Raw genomic sequence first — 22,464 nt, 5'->3', positions numbered from 1 at the left:
TGACAAAATGCCTTCTACAGATGTGTTTATAAAATAGAAATCATACCTCTTTATCACTGACATCTGGACACCAGATTCAGATTTAAGCAGATTATTAAAAAATAAAATAAATTTTAAAAAGGGACAACTAACCACTGGCACTGAAAAGCTAGCATCAGACCCAATGAGCTGTTGGGTGCGTTTTTGGCTTTTGGGGATGAAACCATGGAGCTATCGATCACCACTGGGCCTCAGAGGGTCAGAGGCACAACCTTTGCTGATCCCAGTGAGTGTGTTAGATGGTTTTCACCTCTGTATTAAAAGCAATGGTGGCTGCAAGGCATAACACTTGTGAAAAACAGGTGGGCAAAAGTGAACAAACTTCCCTGGTCTTAGGGATGCTGTAGAGATGTTGTAGAGTTAAATCCCCAATCTTTTTTCTGCAAAAGGAACATGGGGTTCAGTGAGAGAGGGACGTTTCTTTTTACAGCAAAGCCTTATCATGGCAACTCAGGTTACCTGTACTGGTTACTGCACCCCTCTTCTGCACCTCTGTTTCTCTCCCTATTTTTATCTTACCCATGTGGATTAAAAAGCCCAAATGTTATCTAACACAGAGACTGGGAAAGCCTGCACATCCAGATAAAAAATCTGAAAGGAGGGAGAGGGGAGCTGGGGAAAATTCCTGTATGGGGCTTTGTGTGAAAGCTTAGATTAGGGTCCAAACATTGCTGCTACATCCTGCATCAAGGCCAGTACTTTTTAGGGTGGAAGTAAAAAGATGGGGTCAGGCCGCACTGCAGGGTCTGCCTTCGTGGCTGCAGTCTCCCTGCCACGGCACGGCCCTGAGGTGGGACTACAGGGAGAGATATAACCTTACACATGCACCTTGCTCGTTCAGTGCCTGCTGCAGCCCCGATGGAGCCAGTGGGCAGAGGTGCAGGGGCTCCTACCTGTCCAGTCGCAGCCCAGCACCTCCAGACGCATTCCTATTCCTGCTGGGGACCACCTCTCTGGGTGCACTCGGACGTATTGGGCAGGAACAGGATCAAACCTCCGGACTTCAGGGATATCGTAGTGGATATTGCCTTCAAAAAGCTAGAGAGAGAAAGAGAGGAAGGGGGGTGGGGAAGGCAAGTGATGCGTGTGTCCCACATGCTCTCCACCAGACTTGATAATTTGGGTCTGGCAGGATGCAGCCACAGTTTGAAATCGTTTAGCTGTCCGACTTGGGGCCATTGAGTCCATCTGAACAGAAATTGGGCTGTTCCTGCTCAGTTTCATAAGGACCAGATAGGCTGTTTTTAAGAAACTTGCACAATCTCTCTTGGCCTCTGCTTTATACCCAGGGGTCAGATTCTGATCCAAGCCACACAGGGGAAGCTTGGGAAATATCCACTGACTTCACATATAAATAAGATCAGATTTGTCCTTTGGCAAATAAAGAAGCTACTGCATGTTCTAATATAGTGTAAACGCTCATTCTTCCTCACAGTCCAAGTACTGCTGCTTTTCAGCTTACGTGCATGAACTCAAGTCTGTGGGGAATAAACAGAGGGCTAAAGATAGCATCAGGCCTTCTAAGACTCATTTGTAGGATCAGGAAAAATTAAAACTTACCCAAATTTTCAGAAGCAGATGAGTTTGCATAAAACCAGAACAGACAGGAGCAGAGAATTCATTTATTCCTCAAGCCCCCTGTCACTCCCATACTGCTAAGTGGAAAGATTATGGGGAACTCCAGTGATGTGGGAAAAACATGGGGAATTTCAGGGTCACTCCAGTGTGGCAAAAGGGACTTAAGATTTAGCACATTTCCCAAAAAGAAGTTGTGATTCATCTTCCTCTTCCAGAGGTGTAAGCCACAACAGCAACATCTTTCCCCTTAAAATGCGTAATTAGTTCCTGTCAAACATAACCAAACACACCATCTTGTGCGCTCCGACCTGCAGGAGCTGGGAGGACCAGCAGGTGATGTCCACATCCCCAGACCTGGTCCACAATGAGAAATGAAGGGAAATTGCCTTCCTTCGGGCAAGGTGGAACTACAGCCTCCAGGGCAGCTTAGGAGACACACCAGGGGACACAACCTAGGATTTCATGGTGACAACCCAAACTCCCAAGGTCTCTGTGGGGACTGACAGCTGATTTCCCAAGACCTCATCAGGCAGACTGAAGATAGCCAGAAACATATCTCATTTTGCAGCTGCTCCAGGTACTGCTTACCTTGGCTTGCATTGTTTTAGGGTCCTGGATGAAGTCCCAGTCCTTTCCATTCATGCTGTAGGCCACCTTAAACTTCTTCACGAAGGAGCGAGACTCAGTGGTGGTCACACTGTCCCCTCCACGAGCCCCCTGGATAATGACGCCTTTGATATTCTTTGGGATGCCGAGGTCCACCTGCAGCCATTCCTCCCCAGGCTGGGCTTGGGGGACGCGGGGAAACCAGCCTGAGCGGCTGCTCACCAAGCGGGCCATGCTGGGAGACCAGTCATAGCCTCTGATGGAAGAGGCTGAGATCTGTGAGTCAGGGATAAGGCCAGAAAGCATTCCCAGCAAGTTGGAGCAAGGTGAATCTGTAGGGAAAGAAAGGGCATGAACAGCCAGGGCAGCTGAACAAAGCACTCGTGGTTTTCCTCACAGGTTTAAGGTCTGAGCACTGAACCAGTACCAGCACTGGGTGCTTCCCACTTGCCTCTGGGGTCTGGGTGCCTGTTCCCCCAAGCACATCCCTTGGGTTGGGTGCCTCCATGCTGCTCATAGCGTCACCATCCCCACCCCAAGCAGCCCATGACAGCTGCAGAGGACAGCACCCCAGGACAGGCTGTAAGAGGGACAGAGAGGAGGGCTGAGGCCAAGGAGAGGAGAGGACCCTCACCAGTGATGCGGCAGCCATACAGCTCCAGCCTCAGGGCAATGCCGTTGTGCCAGCTCTGGGGACGGATGCGCACGAAGCGTGTGAGCACCGGGCTGTGGATCTTGTTGAGAACCACCTCTGTGGCATCCTCATTGGCCTGAAATGTCTGCAAGGGAGAGAAGGCAAAAACAGTTATCTTCTCCCCAGGCAGAAAGAAATAACCAGATCAACAGCTAAAACTGTTAACATGGAAGACTGAGGAGAGGCTTTCTGGGCAAGGCCAGCCTCCAGCCAGGGCAAGCGCCCAGGGGCAGGCAGGGAGAGCTGAGCCGCTGGCAGGACAGCATTCCTCAACTCACCCATCAAGCAGGAGACACAGGAGCTTGCTGCCCCGCTGCCTCTCACAGCACCCTGAGGCACCTCAGACTGTAAGGCCACAGCTGCTTTGAGCTCACCCCCAAACCTAGAGCTGCTCCAACAAAAAAGCCCAGATGCACCTGAACAGTGCGTGAGACCTTGCCTCCCCTCTGCGGGCAAACGGGCTGACAACCTGGCACATCCTCCTGCTGAGCTCCACCGGGAAACATCGTGCGCAAGCAGCAGTGTGAGCAGGGAGGATGCTGCCTCTGCCTGGGGTGACAAGATGCTGTCCCAGCCAGCCTCTCACCCCTGCCTCTCCCGCGCACATGCAGCCTACCACACAGAGACAGCTTTTCGGGAGAGTTTATGATGCGACATGATATGAAAAGGCTGTTGCCTTACCAGATGGCCATAATCAATAACTACCAGATGGACGTTAGATCCACCCCTCCTGCCCATTATTTTAATAGGCTGGACAAAGGCTGGATACTTGTGGTTCTGTTTCAGGCTGCACAGCCATAGTGCAGAAGAGAAGAGGGGAAAGAAGAAATAAGTACCCAACCCGAGGCAATTTTCAACCCTTTCTCTGCTTGCAGCATAAAGCACTAAAGCTCACAGACGGAGGCTGCAGGCATTGCTCGCTTTCCCTCCAAGCGCACAGTCTCTCAGGACAGGCTAGAGCATCCTCTAATCTCAGCTAGGAGCTGCATCCACACTGAGAAGCTGGCCGGGCTCTTCTGCAGGCTCCTACCCTGCATATGCCATGCTAAGCACAGGAGCTCCCACTAAGTTTATTTTGGAGCAGATCAGGAGGGTGTTATCTCTGGCACTGATCTTCTGTCAGAGACAAGAGTCAAACAATTCAACTGCAGATCCCCACGATCCACAACAGAAAATGGGGCGAGGTTGTATCCTGGTCTCTCACCCCAAATAGTGGTTAAGAAGCATTTTATAAGCCTTTCACTGGTTTAGGCCTGCAGACAGCACGTTACTGCTCTTCCCCCAGGATCCAGCACGCCAGGGCGCACAGAGAGTGTTTGCAGAAAGGGACAGCAGCTGTTCACAGCACTGCAACCAGCTCTAGGCTGTCCAGCCCAGGACGGTGGCATTCCTGCCAGTCACCCCGCAGAGGGCCTTGGTTACAAATTTGGCTGGTTACTGGGATTTGGGGTTGATGTGAACTTGAGCAGAAATGCTAATCTGGAGAATATATATCATGCTGCTACCATTTAGCAACACAGCATGGTTTATGTGTTTTTAATATCCTATTTTATCCTGTCTGACCCCACTTCCCATCCTTTTCCTTGCTCAGCAGACACCAAACACCCTTTTTTCCAGCAGGAGGTCTATGAGAAGAGTGGTTACTGTGAAACACTCCCCAGGCATGCGTGTGTATGTGTTGTAAACCTGTGGGAACACACACACAGGCTGAAAGGATACATTTCCACACCACAGCAAAGCCTCCAGGTTTATGTCAACACAGAAGCTGACACACAACACCTTACCTCTGAACCTAACACCGGAGGACAGGAAATGTTTATCTGAGCTGGTGCAACTATTATAGCATGAGGAGCACCACGTCAGGTCAGCCCAAAGATCCCTCTGTCCCAGGGGGTGGCTCCTGATGGTGGCCCAGCAGATGCCCAGGGGCAGCAAGCCCAGAGGAGTTTTCTCCTGGCAACCTCTTCCCTTCCCACAATCAGCAGTTTGAAGACTCCATGAGCCAAAGGTTGCATATGGACCAGCATGTTTTAACAGTCACTGACGAGGTTTGCTGCTCTTTTTGGTTTAACATATTTCCAGTTTTGTTCTTTTTTAGCTCTCTTCACACATACGAGTATCAGGGGCCAGAATCCAAATTTACACCAGCGTAATTTGTTGCTGACTTCTGCAAAGTCAAGCTTGACAGAAAGCAGAAGCAGGACTGAGCCCAAAAACTTTACCACTACCACATGCATTGCTGAAAGCATCTCTTACATGACCTTAGTCCCAACCACCTGCTTCCAAGGAGCGCAACCTCAATTCTGCTTTAGATTTGGGGCCCAGTAATCTCCTCGGATTAGATGACATTCAACAAGCTACATAACTCTGAATCCGGGGCCTTGACACCCCGGACTGCCAGTTTATAAGGGCAGAAACGGCACCTGGGTTCCAGCTCTCTTATCAGCCACATTGGCAGGATCTCTCCAGTGACCCTTGTTTCTGTAAAGCCCCAACTGATCATAGCACGTCACTGCTTCGCACCCCGTTTAGCTTCAGAGAAAGGGGACATGTTCAGAGGGCAGGTGCTTAGTGCTGTTAGAGAAGTGGGGTCCCCCCACATGCCGGGCCTTTCAGCCTCCTTCACAAGTGGAAACGCACTGTGAGCCCTCAAGTCCTGACACTGCTGACCAGGGTCTGACCCTGAGCATGTGGTTCCTCTGCATTGAAAACACCGACCCCAGAGCCCGAGTGCACCGTGGAGAGAGTCCCATTGACTTGAACAGGCTCTACATCGTGCCTCAAATTAGCACTCACGGCATGGGAAGAACTAGCAGGAAAATGTGTGAAATTGGGAGCGCCAAGAAAGCAAAGATTTCTTTCCCCTTACCAAAATAGAACATTGCTATTCCTCCCATCCTATCTGCTTTTCATCCCACTCAGCACATATTTTGAGCCAAGTCTTCAAATGGTGTAAATCAACATATCGCCATCAAAGTATAAGAAGTCACGGTAATTTACACCAGCAGGGAAAAAAAAAAAACCCTGGCTGTGATCTATGGAGATAGATAGATAGATATACACTCAGCAGAGAGCATGTATGCGCATGCACACGCAACGCACTGAAGGGTGACAGAGCCAGAAGACAAATGGGAAAACCATTAACAAATTAAAAGCACCTTCCAAGAAGCAGTCAAGGGAGCTCATTTTCACTGCTGCCTCAAAGAGCTGCCTGTACCCTCCCCATATACCTTACGTTTACCTCTGTTTTAGTCCAGTCGGCAGGTCTACATGTAAAATTAAATTGATAATCAATGAGAGCTGACCTGCTTAATTAATTTGCTGCAGAAAGCAAGTGCTGGGAGATGATGTCTAGGCTAGAGGAGGACTGGGCAAGTTTTCCGTGTGCACGCACTTGCAAGCTCGACATCAACACTTACAAGTTGTATTTCTGACACGTTGGAACGGCCACGGGATGATGGGGGGATTTCTGAAGCTGCATTAGTTCCAGTGGGTACGGGACTTGTGCCAATGGCAGTTTGGAGTGAAGGGCAAGCGAGACAAAAAGTGCCATGAAGTCAAAGAGGCAGCAAGTCAGAAAGGGGGCAGAAGGTAGCCTCTCTCCCGCTTTATTTATTGTGCTGCTTGGCCCCTATGCAATTTCTTGGGGAGCTAAAGAAAGAGGCTGGGGGAGGCAGAGGAGAGGGCCAAGGATGGCAGCAGCCCTGCCTTCATCTGTATGTATGTGTCTCTCTGGACCCACTAGATTTACTGCAGGATTATGTTATTCCCGTGGAGACAGAGCCCTGGAACAGAGCATGCTAACAGGATTAGGGCTTCAGGATTTAGACAGAGAAGCATGAAGGAGAAAAGTAGGGGAGATTATTTTCCTTGTCAGATAGGGAAGGCATAAAATGGGGCATGTTTGATGGTGGGAGGATTCTGGCTCAAGTGGAGGGTGCATAGTTCTGGATTTATTAAATCCAGGAACAAGGAGGTAAAAGAAAAATTATACTTGGCAACACTCAACGAAGCGCAGCCGCCTGAGCAAACCACAGCGTGCTAGGCTGGGCTTGCCAGCACTGTGTCTTTGAGAGGCTCCACTCAGATCTGGGAGACACCAGGGACACGAGGAGTGGCACTCTGTTAGCCTGCAAAGGAGATATCAGGCTCAGAAGTACAAAGCTGCAGCCTTGCTAGGAAAGCCAGGGCTGTAATTCTCCCCTGGTACTGCACCAAGGGTGAACGTGCAGGATGCCTTTCCCAAAGCCTGACATCTTTGTCCTGCCTGCAAAAGCAGCTGAAGCAGGCTGGGACCTGGGGATGCTTCTGGACAAACCCTCCGCACCACGATGTCTCTGTGCAGAAGCACTTGTGGCCCTCTGGCTGATCACACAAGCTTTTCCTGAGTTTTCCAGATAAAGAAGCCACAGGACTGAACACTTTTCTCTCCTGCTCACCGCCCCCCAGTGAAAGAACACAGGAGACCTCAGCAAGAACAGAAAGGACAGAGGAATGCTCCTAAGATAAAGCACAAGGGTCTCCAAAAAGTCATCCTCAATATTCCCTGCCAGCACCAAAAACTTCTGACATACCCAGCTCCATGCACAGCTGAGATATTCAGCTCTTTGCAGCAATTCAACCTGCCTTCTTGCATCCACCTAGAATACCACCCAGGAAGGTTAGCTGATAACAAGCACAAAGCCATCAGAACAAGTATGAAATGGCAAATGCACGTCACCTGGATCTTGCCACCATTTCTCATCCACTGACTGCTATAGGTTCTCAAAGCAAACGTTTCAGTTAAGTCCTCCCATTTTACAGACAGAGTAATGGAAGCAGGGAGAGCACCCATCACAGTCCCAACCCACCCTGAAACCCATCCTGTTCCCCTATCCCTTGCCACACCGGATGATCCCTGTGAGCTGATCTCCAGAGTTACTAAGATAGAGTGGCTCAGACCACACAGAGCCAGAACCTGAGACCCTGCAAAGGAGGAAGTGGATCAGAATGGATGAGCACTTTGTTTACTGATAAAATCCTCATAGTTGAATCTGTCCAAAGAAAATGGCCAAAACCAAAAGGTCAAATCCTGCCAGGTGAAGAAAACGGCCAAAAATAAAAGGTCAGATCCTGCCAGGTGTTCTTTTCCTTCCTTGAGTTCAAGAACGAGTTGTTTTCTAAAGACATTTGCAAACCGCTAGATAAGACCTCAGCGGCACGCACACCAGGGGTTGGTGCCTGGATGATAACCTCTGGGGCCATCGACCCCGGATGACAGAGGGGGATGCAACAGAGAGCACAAGAGCCAGACCAGCCTTTCGGGGGCAGGGGTGGTTCGGCTCTGTTTCATGGGGGTGTGCTAGTGGGTAGTAAGGGGCAAGTGTGGGGCAACACATGGTGGTGGCCACTCTTCTCCCCGTCTCCTTTCTCAGGGGTCACACAGGAAGACAGCTCTGCACCTTTGGCTGGGCTGCTGGGTTAGCCTCTCCCCTTGATCCCATGTCCCAAGCAAGGACAGACCATCACCCTCTGGACAGCGGGACATCTGGGATGTGCTGGGCTGGGCTTTGTGCAGAGGGGGCTGCCAGGCAGGGGAAAAGCCCAGTAGGGTTGGGGCAGGAAGAAGGTAAACATGGGGCTTTTCTCCTGCTGGCTGCAGATCTGCCGATGCCTCCCAACCCCAGAAACGCAGCAGCACTCAGCACGGAAACAGACCAGCCAGCTCTGTCTACTGTGAGCACGTATAAATCTTGTTTTCCTCTGCTTCATCCTGCCTTTCCCACTTCCCTTGCTGTGAGTGCCAGCAGCTGGGGACTCAAAAGGTGAGCCATCACGTTTCACAGGGAAACATCCTGGCCCCGCTCTCCTCTGAAACACTGCGGGGAGGGGAAGCCGGAGGCAAGAGACCATCGTGCCCTCCACACCCCTCTTGCACTCTCTGGTTTTCTCTTGCTTTTTAGTTCCCTGATGAAGATGTAAATGTTAGCTGACCTGCCTATAACACGACAGAGCTTTGCTTTTGGCCCACACAGCCAGCAGAAATTCAGAGCAGTGTTTGATACATCCCATATGCCTATGTGTGCATGTGCATATATATATATATGTGTGTGTGTGTTTGTCTGTGTATATATATCTGTATGTGTATATATATATGTAGCTATCTGCATGTATATAGAGGAATAGAGAGAGAGTCCCCGTCTGTCCGCCCCCTCTCCTCCCTCCCCACTGCTTATGGCACCAAATCAAGCTGCGGCAGACTTGACAAATCTATTTGGCATGGTTCACTCCACCGTTGCAGCCTGAACTGTGTGGAGCACTGCACTGATGCAAGGAGGAATCTGCACCCTGAATACAGACACCTGGGAGCTTGCCTAATGCAGGAACAGCAGGGATTAACGTGGGTGGGGAATGCAGGGGCAGAGGCCTCAGGACTAGGCCCACGAGCAAGAGCTTTGCCCCGGCCCTGCTGTGGCTCGGTGGGCTGGCAGCCGGTCGTTCGGCAGGGAGGGAAAGCAGTCACCTGTATGCAAGGGGTAGGAGAGTCACCAAAACCCAATTACTTATCCCCCAACCTTGAGAGGTATCTGCTAAATGAAAGCCAGAACATTGGAATGAAGCAAGACTGGAATAAAGGAGTGAAAAAGGAGACGTTTGATTTTTCCTCTTTTTTATGAAGAGAGAAAACAGAGCCGAAAAAAGCCGATAGGACCCAAGGACCAAATCCTGAAATGGTGGCAATTCATATGGCTATGGCACTGCTTTGGGTTGACACCAGCCAGGCTTTAGGGTCTTGCTGGAGTGATGTAAACTGGCCCAGCAGTACTGAAACCAGCCGTACTGTCCTGCTCCATATTGGCTAAGGATCCACTGCCCAGCGCCTGGGACTGCAAAGATGGACCATCTACTCTCCCCTGCAACTAAAACTCCCCTCCACGCCAGACTCCTGCCTCAGGTTAGACTCCAAAAGGTAAATTTATTGCCAGTGGTTATGTGAAGCACTGAACTAACTGTGTATTGAGCCCGTGTCTCTGCCCAGCATGCTGCCAACCTCCCATCTGCCTTGGCTTGCAGAAACAGTCCCAGCGAGACCCCAAACTTGCCCATTCTCCATGGGGTAAAGAGAGATGACCCTGGTTCACAAAACGGTCTGCCATGGCCAGTGGGTCCTGGGAGAGCACAGAGCTCCCACATCAGCACAGGGCCACCACGTTAGGTTTATACATGAGCTCTGCCATGAGCTGTGGCCCTGGAGCCAGCCTGCCTGAGGTCTCGGCGAGCCTGGCTGCTGACTCTCCTTATTGGGGAGCTGGGCTGCCCCATGCGTCCATTTCCCTACCTCTAAAATAGAACTAACACCACCTTACTGGCATGTGAGGAGCTTAAATACTCCAAATATTGGAGGTATGGGACCCTGCTAGGGGCCTCTGCACAGAGAGGACTCATTCTGCGAAGCAAAGTGAATTTGAACCGTGAGACACACTTGTGGGGAAGGGGAAATCACATGTCCCAGAAGGGAAGGAAATGTCTGGATGAATCCTGGACAAGGCAGGGTACTGCGTTTCATGCCAGCAGTACCTGTGCCAGCAAACGGAGGAGAGAGCTAATTTAACAGAAGAGCTGAGCAATCAGAAATTGCTGGGACGTGTGTGCAGCGGGAGGTGTGTGGGACCCCAGCCACCCTGTTCACACAGCCAGATTATGGCACATCAACAGGGAGGACCCGAGCTGCGGCAGCAGTGCTAGTGGGCACCACAGAAGGGTAGGGAAAGGCTCTCCCAAGGTGCCCTTAAGCTGGGGACAACCACACGACCAAAGCAAGTGACAGAGCAGGACCAGCCTGGCACCATGGCTGCCTTAACCCCCCTCCCCATACGCCAAAGGTCCCGTGCAGACTGCCTTGAGCTTGTCTTGCCTGGCCATGCAGCAGCACCTGCAAGGCTTGAAACAGCTGAACACCCTTGCTCCCGTCTCTATGTGCTTCCTAGAAACACAGCGAGATCGTGAAGCAGCTCCCACAGCTCAGTGCACCCTTGCTGACCGTGCCTGCTAGTGCAGATCCCACAGCTCTGGCAGCCTGAATTGCTCCTCATTATTTATTGTTCATTTTGTTCTCTGGGATGGTGTGATCGCCTCTTAGGATTTGTGCCCTTTCATTTCCAGGCCTCAGTAACTCCTGAACTACAGTTTCATGTGGTTTTGTGATTGTTAACCCAGCATGCAGACAGGGCTACGGCCATAAAAGCTCAATGAATCTTGTATGGCAAAACACAGGCTGTGAAAGCATTTTCTCCTTCATTTGCAGTCAAAGAACATACTCTCGCCACCACGAAAGATACAACAGCAGCCAGGTTTTCCAAGGAATAGTGTTTCCTCATTGCTGTGCAGAGGAGAAAGGACTATTTCTGCTCAGAGCAGTATCAGTCTTTTAACCCTCATCAGCAAAAGGGTCCCTCACAGATTAAACCCTCTAGGCCTATAAAATCTCTGTTTTCCCTCCTGTTGGCTGCAAGACTCACCATGGTGCATGCAAAAGAGACAAGAAGGCCTTTACCTTGTGGTTCTTCCCATGTCGGTACATCATCCAGTCCTCACCATTGGTGCTGACCTCCAGCTTGTAGGTACGTACGTAGTAGCCATTCTGGGTTTCTCTTGAGATGGCACCCTGTGTGGCAATGGCTGTGAGCACAGTCAGGAAGTGGAGGTCCACCTTTTGAAGGGAAAAAAGGATGAGAGAGAGCGGTGACCACCTGAGAGCCCAGGCTGGCTACCTAGTTCCTCCCTCTGTCTCTGGAAAAATGAAAAGGTGTGAATTCAGTCTGTCTCACTCCATCTGCGGGAGCACATTTGAACAGGCACAAACCCCCCAGGCTGACTTCAGCAGGATGCTCGCAAACAGTGCCATGGGACAAAAGCAACTAAGGATCTTGATGTCTGTCCATATGGGACCATCACAAAGCCTTCTTTCTGCCTCAGACCAAGCAACAGGATCTGCACAGAAGCTCGTGTTCATTAAAGCATGACAGAGGCTGACTTTTTCCATGTAAAATAAAAGCATGATGTACAATTAGCAAGTGCTGCAGCTCTTGGTTTTCCCTTGTTTTGTTTTGGGTTTTGGTTTTTGTTTGTTTGTTTGTGGTGGTTTTTTTTTTTCACAATGTGGGTTGAGAAAGGTCAGCAGAGCTGGCTTGGTAGCACTGTCATGAATGAAGAATGAAATGTCTGCTAGAGGCAATGACATTCACCACCTCCTGTTCCTAGTGCCCTTTAGCAAGCAGTGTCTCACGGCAAAATGACACAGCCAGAAGTCCTATGTGGACAGAGACTGTGGCTCTAACCAGCTCCCAGGGAAAGCCTTTGCTCTGTCATCCCCCTACTTGACATTACCCCACTCATGCTCTCTGCATCACTGATGAGATAAATATTATTCTAGTTGGTTTTCCACGTGCCCCCTGGAGACTTCGGTTCTCAGGCCAGTGGCGGAGTCAGTAAGTGGCAGACGTCCCTTAGTCTCTGTCAGTATGCTGGGAAGTCCATCAAGGTTTTGGGGAGGAAGGAGGGGGTGGGAGAGGGCCAGCGGGTCAAGTCAGCCCTCACGCTGACACGCTAATGGGAGAGCCAGCCAGCTGCATTTCACGGAGGCGCTTGCAGCTCCCCTGCTGCTCGCTCTCCGTAAGCCACAGAGGCAATAAAAAATTCAACAAGCCTTATGTTCAAGGGTCAGTTTAACAGCGTGGCACTCCATTTGGTGGGGGAAGAGGTGAGTGGGCTGGAAAGCAGGCATACCTGAAGGTACTCTTTGTTGCTGTCTACATTGGGAGTCCAGCCATTGTCATCACTGTTGAGTCGGCTCTGTTGAGGGGTCCATCGCCCATCTGAGTAGGTGGAGGAGGCACTGATCTGCATGTTGGAGATCCTGCCAGACTCCATCCCCAGCGGCACGTTACACTGGAAGTCTGCAGTGGACACACACACACACAGATCAGCTTACAGTCTCCGTACTTCACTCCCAAGTGGAAGGCAGTGCTGAACTGTCCTCCACAGCTAACCCTAAGCAAAGGTGCTGGCCTAAAAGATGACCATCTTGCAGGCTGTGTGTGCTCACAGAAGGCACTGAAAAATTAAAGATGGGGCAGCTTTATGTTTGCACGTCCCTCTGAAAACTAATACAGTCCAGATCTTTCTCCCTCTATCTCCTTCACTTTTGCACAGTTTTGACACAATTCTGTCCTTTCCCTCTATCTCCACCAAGATTTCCCAAGTCCCCTTGCCGCAAAGTTCCCCATCTTCCTCAAGGCTGGAGGTGAAATCTAAGCGCTGACAAGGCATGGAGTATGGGCAGGCACAATGGGAGGGTGCTTACTGCTGTGCTGCCAGCTGGAATGTCAAGGCCTGGAACAGGCAGGTCTAAAGGTTTCATGTGCATGTAGAGTATGGATGCATGCGTGTACAGGGCTTTCTATATGTGCATGAGCTACATGTGAGATCAGGCCCATAGGAATTAACCAGCCGAGAATATGAAAGACTCTAATATGCTTTCATTTGGGTTTCCTCATTTCTAAGACTTTAAAAGTCACAATTAGTTCAATCTTATTGCACATCTCATATATTTTATGGCAGCTGTCCTGTAAAAACAATAGCAAAGAAAACATTAATAGAAAATACTGCATGGGCCCAAGCATGCCATTGCTGTAAACCAATGGGGCTTCACCAAACTGCCTGTTTTTAATGTGGCCAGATCAACCCTGGGTGGAAATGATGGGCCAAGTTAAGATCTCAGTGGTATTATTAATGTTTCAATTTACACCAGCATAAATCAAAACAGGCCTGGCCCTTTAACAGTTCTTGTGCTCGATTTCTCAAGCTTTGTGTGTCATTAACATTTTATTTCCCAATCTGTTTAAAGAACAGAATAGAAAGAAGATTAAAGAACAGATCAGCTGAGTGTGGAGATAGGTAATGGTGAAGAGCTTATGCTTGTCTGTAAGTTTCACAGCCTCAGCAGAACATTCCTAACTCAATCACAGAGCAAGAGCCTGTAACCCAGCTGCCCTCGTGCTGCACCAAGCCCTGCTCTACCCTGTTCTCCGTCATGAGCGTTCAGTGTCGGGTCAGGGACCCCATCTCTTTCTCTGGGACTGAGGGGTGTCCTGAAAGCTTATTTTGTTGTATCACAGGTTCACTGTGAACAGAGGTCAAGAACTGTAGCTCTGATGTAAAAATACCATGGGAAAACAAACTGAATCTTTCTTCGCCCGCAAGTGTTATCACAAAGAATCAAAATGTTCTTAATTCTCAAAACACACAACTTACTTCCTCACTCTGTATCAATTTAATTCCCTTAATAAGGGATCTAAACCAAATTTTGGTTTGAAAATCCTAGAGCTTTAGGCATTTTTTAATTAGACAAATTAGACAACCAAGAAATCCTGATTTGTAGTTTGGGGCTGCTGCACACACTGGGCTGAAGTCTCCCCCTAAATCCTTTGGGCTGAGCACACACATGCTGGATTCTATCCCAAAAGGTATTGAGAAGACTTCACGAGCAAGTGAAAAGTCAAAGGTCAGAAAATGTGATTCTTACTGAAATACCACTTCTATGAGAAACAGAGAACACACCTAGTGTAACTGCTGTCTGCATTGCTGCAGGGGGCGGGGGGGGGGGACGGGGGACGGGACGGGACAGCCCCTGGACACACTCCTGCCTGCCCCAATCTCGCACGTGCCAAGTGAAAGACTTGAGAAAAACAGGTGACATGACTGCCTCATACACACATGTTCCAACTTACTTTCTGGGACTTCCTGCTGGATCAAGTAGTACTGAGCAGAGAAACCATCTTTAGCCACTGCCAGGTCCGTGTGGAAGGTGAGCGAGAGGACGCCGGTGGTTGAGCGGATGTCCGATGGCATCTTAGTGCCACAGTACCTGCCTATCAAGGGGCCAACTGCAAAAGAAAGAGCAGCAAACTAACATCTGCTTTTTCACTGGCCTCCTGGGTCACCAGCAGGTTGGCATCACTCAGCAGGGTTGCCTTAGCCAGGCTGTTAGGGATAAAAGCAAGGCTTTGAGGATGGACTATGTTTTACATCTGCTGGCCTGGTGCCATGCAGTACACACCGTACAGAATACCCGCTGCAGCGGGCGTTGCTCTGCAATTACTAGGAAATGCTCCAAACTGCTCGGTTTCTCAGTGGCTGTACAGGGTAGGGAGGTCCTCCCAGCACTGCATGAACCCACTGCCCTTCCCTGAGGGAGAACTGGTGGTATCTCGGAGTGTCCCATGGGGCTTTCCAGTTAGCGGTTACAACAGATCAGTAGTTTGGGGTTTAACACATGCAGCCTTCTACAAGCACACTGTCCCCACAGCTGGCCACGGAGCGCCCCAAAGGCAGGTTGCACGCTACAGCCGCATGTGAGGTTAGGCACATTTGGTGTTCAGACGCAGACTGCACAGTGTGGAGCTTTGTGAGACACCAGGAGAGGCTGAGGACAGCGGGGTGCAGCACCCCATGACTTACCCTGAGGGATACCATCCCAGATGTCCAGCCAGTCGTACTTGCAGTCTCCTTCCCCTGCCTGCAGCGGGTCATGCTCGAGGTCGAAGAGCAGGAAGTGGAGGAGGATTTCTGTCTTTGGCTTGGCTATGATGGTGAAGACACAGTCCAGGTTGTGTGGATACTTGTCAGGGAAGCCAGGAGACTCAATAGTGCCATTGGTGGCAGTGAAGTTTCTGGAGCAGTCCTCAGAACCTGTAGTGGCAGGGAAAAACCCACAGCTTTAGCAGCAATGCAGCTTAACGCCAACAGCTTGATACTGTGGAAACCCCATTTTGAGCTTAGAGGAGTCGTGTATTCACTTCTGGAAATGTTCTGTAACCCAAGAGCTATGTGAATTCCTGCAAGGACTGAGAGCGTGATTTTTAAAGCTTTCCACAGGTGAAGAGGCACAGTCCGTAAGTTCACTGGGGTGGGCAGCATGGTTCTAAATCCATCAGACAGCTCTGTAAACATAACCTGTACACCACTGCTTATCCTCCTGCCAGTTACGCCAGAAACAGGACTAGAAGAGCGATCCCATCTAAAGCCACAGCTGCGATTCAGCAGGCCAGCACCCCGTCACGTCCCTCCCAGGCAGTGGTGATGGCCTTGGTGGGGAAGGGAGCTGGGCTGGGGTTCCCTGCCAGCCCTATCCACTGTAAGCTGGGCCCCCAAACAGTGACCTGCCAGGAGACCTGTGTCCACCACCCCAAAGCGTGCCGAGGGGCCGGCCAGCCAGCGTGCAGGGGGCTGCCGTACACCTGCGGCTGCCACCCGCCAGCCATGCTGGCAACGGGCCACAGCAGTTCCAGGTCTGATGGAGGAGCCCCTGTTCGGGGAGGGGGCTGCCTGGGAAGAGGCAGAGTAACAGGGATGTCATCTTTTTGGAAAAGCTGTCCCCAGGGGCTGGTCTCCTGTAACCTTTACCCCTCCAGAACAGACATGTGTGCCTCAGTTTCCTCTTGAGAAAATCAGGAAGCACAAATATTTACACAGTGAAAAGGCCCGGGGGAGGGTGCCAATGTCTCCACTGTTAGCTGGAAACCCTCTGGAAGTGTGTGGTTAGCCTGCGGCCCCCTAAGGCCCATGCAAGGGACAAGGGTCAGCTCCAGCATACATCCCCACAACACGGCACGGCAAGAATGGGGGTAACAGGGGCTGTGGCAGGGTGAGCTCTGCTGAGAGGAGGAACAGAGCCCTCTTTCTCACAGGGTGAGCTGTCTGCACCAGAAATGCGAGTTATTTCTATCCTTAAGGAAGACCTTTGCATGGCGAGGAAGGCAGACAATGTTGCCTCTTATTTATTGCTGACCTCAGCACTGGCCTCGGCTGCAGCCAGGCCAGTTCAGTGCCCTGTCTCACACAGCCAAGGTGCCTCAGGGTGTCCGGGGAAAGGAGAATTTGTGTCGTATTCATACCACGGTGACTTTGAAACTGCTGCGCTGTGGAGACAGGACAATAGGCAACAGAAATCTGCAGCCTGGAGCTAACAAGAGTCAAAAGGGGATGGTCGAGAGGCTGCCGGCCACTGCTGCAACCCGGCGTCAGCGTTCGCAAAGGTTTCTGCTTCAGTTTTACTGGGACACCCTCCTTCTCCTCTACAAACCCTTCTGCTCCAGCTCTTCCAGAGAGCACGAGTCTTCCCGGGACTAATGGAAGACTTGTTATTCAATTCAGCATTAACCTACAGGAGTCAGGCCAGCAGCCCGCAGTAATAGCAGGATCCCAGCACTGCATTATGCAGCGCCTAGCTGGAGAGCTACTCAGGAGAGGCTCTTAATTGACTACCTAATGAAGCTGCCAGCTTTTCTGGTGTGAACCTGTGGGGTAAAATACAGAGGCAAAAAATAAGGCCAAACACAAATCACTCTATAACGCCGCAAACAGGGATAAGGGTGTACTTCGTTCCAAACAGCTTGAAAGACAAATAGATAAATAGGGAAAATAACACAAGCTCCGAGCTAGGGAGAAAATCAAAGACTAAACCCAGAGTCAGGAACTGTCCTCTGGAGACAGGAGAGCGACATAACTATGTCACCGCCTTAGACAACAACAGTTTCCTCATGTGGGGGCTCTTATCGCATTTGGCATCTTTGTCTACAGTTTGGCTGATAGCAGCAAACACAATGATCAGCTTTTTATAAGGAAGCTGCAGATAATCAACGGGAGTCATGCTGACTTCGGCAGCACGGACCAGCCTGAGAGGGGGCTTTGATGCCCAGCGATGGAGAGCTCAGGCGAGCCCTGCCAAACCGACTCACAAAGTGAGCAGCAGGGAGGCTGGACCAGCCAGGGCAGGCGGCTCTTTTGTCAGCCCACAGACCACTGACTGATCCCCATCAGGGGATTCAAAGACTGGTATGCAGTTGTTTGTATGCAGATTGCTCCTCTCTCACACAGTGATAAGGGAAATTTAGCACAAGGTGTGGAAATAAATGCTCAGTTGAAAAGAGTTGTTTTTTTAGGTCACCTTTGAGAAAGAAAGAAGCTGCAGCCAAGCTGCCTTTACTGATGTGGACAATGACAATCCGATGATGACCTTTAAAACTGATGACACCTTGCCGGCTACCCTGATGGCTCAGACCAAAACTTCACCCGTGCCTGCCTGCCTGCAAACAAAAGGCAAGGTTCGCTTGTGCTGCGGTGGCCCCGCAGCCAGCACTGCCCACCGCCCTCCCTGGGAGCCCCGCGGGGGACAGGGGCTGGGCAGACGGGGTGGGCTGGGGGTGCTGCCAGATCACAGGCTCATCCCCGCCCCTGTGCCAAAACCTCTCTGCCAGGCTGGGTTTTGTGGGCGGTGGCTGTTTCTGGCTGGGATGGCTGCCTGCAGGGCAGGGTGGTGGCGAAAGGAGCCTCAGCATCACTTCAGACCTAAGGACAGCTCTGCGGGGACCTACATCGAGGGAGACAAACTCAGCTCCAGCCTCTGTCTAACACCCACTCTCTCCCAGATCAGCCCTTGCTTTCGCTCCCTCCCTACCAGCAGCAACAAATTCTCCTTTCCCCATGAATTTGGTCCCTTGCTGGCTCCCACCCAGGCAGAGACGGTTCCTGCCTGCCATCCCTTCCCACAGCCGCACTCAGCCTGGCCTGGCCACCTCAGCCAGCTGGACTACTCCTCATTGCCCGGCGCCCCCAATCTGGGCATGGACGCGATGTGAGGACAGGCACAACGCAGCACGTTCTGCAGGGCTCGGAGGGGAAGCGTACAGACAGCGAGAGGCAAGGGCAGCTGAGGTGGGGCAGCAGCCTTCCCACCCAAACACAGGCATTCTTTGCCATCCTCCGTGCTGGCAGCTGGCTTCAGCAAACCCCAATAGCTGGATGAACCACTAAACTCTTCCAGGGATCATATGCATCCTAATCATTATCAAACAGCAGCAGTGAGCTGGCTGCACCACAACAGCTCAACGACCAGTTATACAGCCCAGGCAACCACCAGCAACAGCCCTTTCCTCATCCACCTGAACCTCCAGCCACCTCCTTCCTCATGATTTCACAATGAATTTGAGAAGTCCCATTCCCATCCTCTTGCAGTAGAGTCTCCACGTTCACATCTACCTGTGATGGGGTTGTGGGCTGTCTGCGCACCTCTGCCTGCTGCACAGGTGGGCTGAGGCCCCCGGGCACTGGCTGCCTTCCCTTTGAAGAGGCTGGGTAAGTGACACTGTTGTGCTCCTTTCTGGTTCTGCACCAGGCACAGGCATTTTTCATGCTGGATGCAATGACGTGGAAGCTGCGTGTGTGTTTTCCTCCAACGCACCACTGAAGGAATGTGGGCACAGGGCAGGCACCCGCATCCCCATGCAAAACACACTCTTGTTCCCTCGGCACGCAGGCACACCTCTCCCACCCGCACACAGAGAGCCGGTTTTATTTTCTCAAGCCTCCTTCTTCCCAGGCACACAATAGTGGCAAATATTTAGACAGAAACACTATTAAAAGGCCTTTGAGCAGCTTTTCCTTTCCTCAATAATAGTTTGGTATTAAACAGAATTATGAATAGTTCCTCTTATATCTGCCTGGAAAGGAGCTGCCTCAGCCCTTGACAGCACTGCTGACAGCAGTTCCTTGAAAACCACAGCTCCCCAGTTACAAACCCCTCTTCCACCGACAGAAAACACAGTGTTATTGATCAGCCCTGAATTGCAGCTCCACAGGAGGGGGAGCTCCATGCACTCCTAACAGAGGGACAATCCTCAGCCCTAACAAGCTCCACACATGCCAGGAAGATACATGCTTCTAGTCCTCAAATACAAGAAAGCATTGAAGGAGGAACCTTGCTTTTGATGCCACGCTGTGATCCAAAAATGCACTATGGTGCTCCATTAACATCTTTACCTTCTTGGAAATGTGATCCAACAGACTTGCTTAAATTAAAAAAAAAAAACAAAACCCACAAACCAACAAAAACACCCCACACAGGAAAAAAAGACAAGAGCCCTTTATCTCTGAGGAACATGTTAAAAATCATATTGAAAAGGTGGCCAAAGACATCTCCTTGTAAAGAACCCCGTGGCGAACAGCCTGGGAGACAGGCACTGACTCAGACACTCACCGGTCTTGTAGATCTCATAGCGCAGGGAGAAGCCAGCACCTTGCCGTGCGTAGTCCGAGGTGAACTTGATATAGAGAGAGGGGCCAGAAGAGGTGATGGTAGGAGGTGCTATGTTCCCACAGTGCTTGCCCAGCAGGTCTGCTGCTTCACTGTCCCCATCTCGGATCTCAATGTAGTCATACCTGTGGAGGCAGGTGAAATGGCAGTGAAACCATCTGTCAGGGAGATGCTTCAGGATGCCAGGAACAAACAAAACCTACTTTTTGTATCTGTGTATTTCACAGAACATCTTCCAGACAGGTACCTTAAACTGTCACACATACCATAACATGCAACCCCCAATACAATTTCTTCCCTTTTGTCTGTCTGGCTACATTTAAGTCCCTTCCTCTGTTGCTCCTCACATCATTAATCGATTGCACCCACATCCACTTCAACTTCAGAGCCAACAAGCAAAATTTAGGACACAATTTACCTCCATTTCCACAAGACTTCTTTGGCATGGGAGAAGCTCAGACACAACTCTCCTGGGGCTGCTCTCCCTCCCTTACCTCTCTCCTTGAGTGTGATTGTGCTACTTAGCACAGCTCAGTTTATTCTGCTATTGAGGTGGGGGTTGGCCAGGTACACACCAAGCATTAAACAAGTAGCCAGTGTTCAATCCCAGTGAGCAGGTAGCTGTTTTGTGCATTGTCTGACACCACACCGGTCCCTTTAACAAGCGCGGCCAGTACACTTACTTGGCGCTTGGACAGCAATACTCATCATCTTCTAACAAAGATTTTCTGTGGATGAGAAGTGCTGCACATCCACTATTGCCTGATCCTTGTACACCCTATAACAGGCAATCTGCCTTTGCTAAACCCTGCCTGGAGATGTCCCACCTGCCCACTGGCATGGCTCCTGGGCATCTGAACGGTCTGGGGGAGAAATGTGGAGGGCTGGAAGAATTGCATCCCAGTGCAGGGACAAAAGGTTGTTGCAAAGTCTGGGTCAAAGGTGAAACTCCTACAGACTCCTTCATATTTTCTAGGCCATGACTAATGGCAAGGTAGTATCAGGCTCTGTGTGCTGTGAAGAAACAAACAGCTTTTACGTGAACATCTTGTTCTTCAGCTACTTTCTAACACCCACGTTCTCCCTCTCCTCTTCTCCTCCTCTCTGGCCAGCACGCTGCTATTTACAGAAACTGCCCATCTCTCTTCCACTGTTTATTCGCTTTGTATCAACCTGTTTGAACAACATGCTACAGCTCTTCTCACGGGGCCAGGAAGGGAAAAAGCATTTCCAGGCTGCCAGAAATCTGCCTTTCTTCTTTGTCACAAGATCTCCTGTTTGGGAATGGAGAGTTGAAAGGAGAAGTAGCTTGCTGGATACGGAATGATCCTCATGTGACTCATTCCTGTTCTGCAAAGCCCACATCAGCAGGCAACAACCTCAAAACAAACTTACAGGGACTCAGTGTGCTCCTCCACAAAGAAAGATGGCTCGGACAGCTTTGGTTTCACTCCTTTCTAGGACTAACTCGGGCTGGGAGCCAGAAGCAAAATGCCTGCAGATAAAATCCTGTCTACACTGGACCGAACAGCTAGCTGCAATCATCCAGCCTTTAACTTCATTACAAACTCAATTGGCTTGGCCAAGGTGAAATCCAAGTGGTCTTAAGAAGAGGCACTCACGAAGGAAGAGCATTTGTCTCAGCTGGTGGGTGGATGCACAGAGATGTAAATGAAGATCCAATCCATCCCCTCTGCTCTCTCCTCATCTCTGTGTAGCTCCCTATCACCTCATGACCCCTTATTACCCTGACACTGTCCAGCAGCACCCTGCATGACCCCACTAATGTCCATCATGTGTGGCTTGATCCCACCATCTCCCCAGGGAGGAGGAACGAACAGAGGGCAGTGTTAGTGCTTCTTTTAAGTAGAATTTTTTCCTCCTTGTTTGTCTATTTGTTTAAAGTAGTGCTGAGCAAACATTAGGGACATTTTGTTCTTTAAATAACTACTCGCTGTCAGTGTACTTGCAGCCCTTCCACATCTGAAGTACACATCTGTGCCCCAGGACTACTGGCTACTAGTGAAATCGTGACTATGTGGCAAAAAATTAATTTGGCGAAAGCGTGAATGTTGACAAAACACAGTTAACGAAGTGGATTGTAAAAGCTGCTGTTTGCATGGCACAGGCAAAGGTTAGTTGCATCCCAGGGAACCACATCTGTTTGTGTCCTCATAGGGTTAAAACTTGCCAACACAGGCTTCAACTACTTGACTATAATGATCAGTTCCTGCTGTAGCCAACACACCAAACATCCTAGCACTGTCCGCACAGCTCCTCAAACCACCCAGTGCTGCAGGAGCCCTGGCAATTTCAGAAACAAATTCTGGACCAAGAAATAGTTGCTTATTGAATGGGTGAATAACTTCCAATAATACATACAATTTGGGAATATTGCAATCTGCTCATGGGCAAT

General features: G+C 50.4%; 1 protein-coding gene across 7 annotated transcripts in view; it reads right to left on the bottom strand.

Moving 5' to 3' along the window:
• The window catches only part of NRP2 (neuropilin 2), a 90,678-nt gene that overhangs the window by 41,437 nt on the left and 26,777 nt on the right, over nucleotides 1-22,464 (bottom strand). For all 7 annotated transcript variants that reach the window (XR_005829356.1, XM_040604001.1, XM_040604003.1 and 4 more), the window contains exons 3-10: nucleotides 19,992-20,173; nucleotides 15,416-15,646; nucleotides 14,686-14,841; nucleotides 12,683-12,852; nucleotides 11,451-11,606; nucleotides 2,858-3,002; nucleotides 2,206-2,555; nucleotides 933-1,077 (exon numbers count right to left, since the gene is read on the bottom strand). Coding sequence is in view for 6 of the 7 variants with exons in the window: in XM_040604001.1 (XP_040459935.1) it covers nucleotides 933-1,077; nucleotides 2,206-2,555; nucleotides 2,858-3,002; nucleotides 11,451-11,606; nucleotides 12,683-12,852; nucleotides 14,686-14,841; nucleotides 15,416-15,646; nucleotides 19,992-20,173 (1,535 nt within the window). In the remaining variant the exon portion in view is untranslated. The remainder of the gene's footprint in view (nucleotides 1-932; nucleotides 1,078-2,205; nucleotides 2,556-2,857; nucleotides 3,003-11,450; nucleotides 11,607-12,682; nucleotides 12,853-14,685; nucleotides 14,842-15,415; nucleotides 15,647-19,991; nucleotides 20,174-22,464) is intronic.

The sequence above is a fragment of the Falco naumanni genome, chromosome 8 (assembly GCF_017639655.2).
Source record: "Falco naumanni isolate bFalNau1 chromosome 8, bFalNau1.pat, whole genome shotgun sequence".
Classification (NCBI taxonomy): domain Eukaryota; kingdom Metazoa; phylum Chordata; class Aves; order Falconiformes; family Falconidae; genus Falco; species Falco naumanni.
The sequence above is the reverse complement of the archived record's forward strand: the minus strand, read 5'-3'. Positions and strand labels throughout refer to the sequence as shown.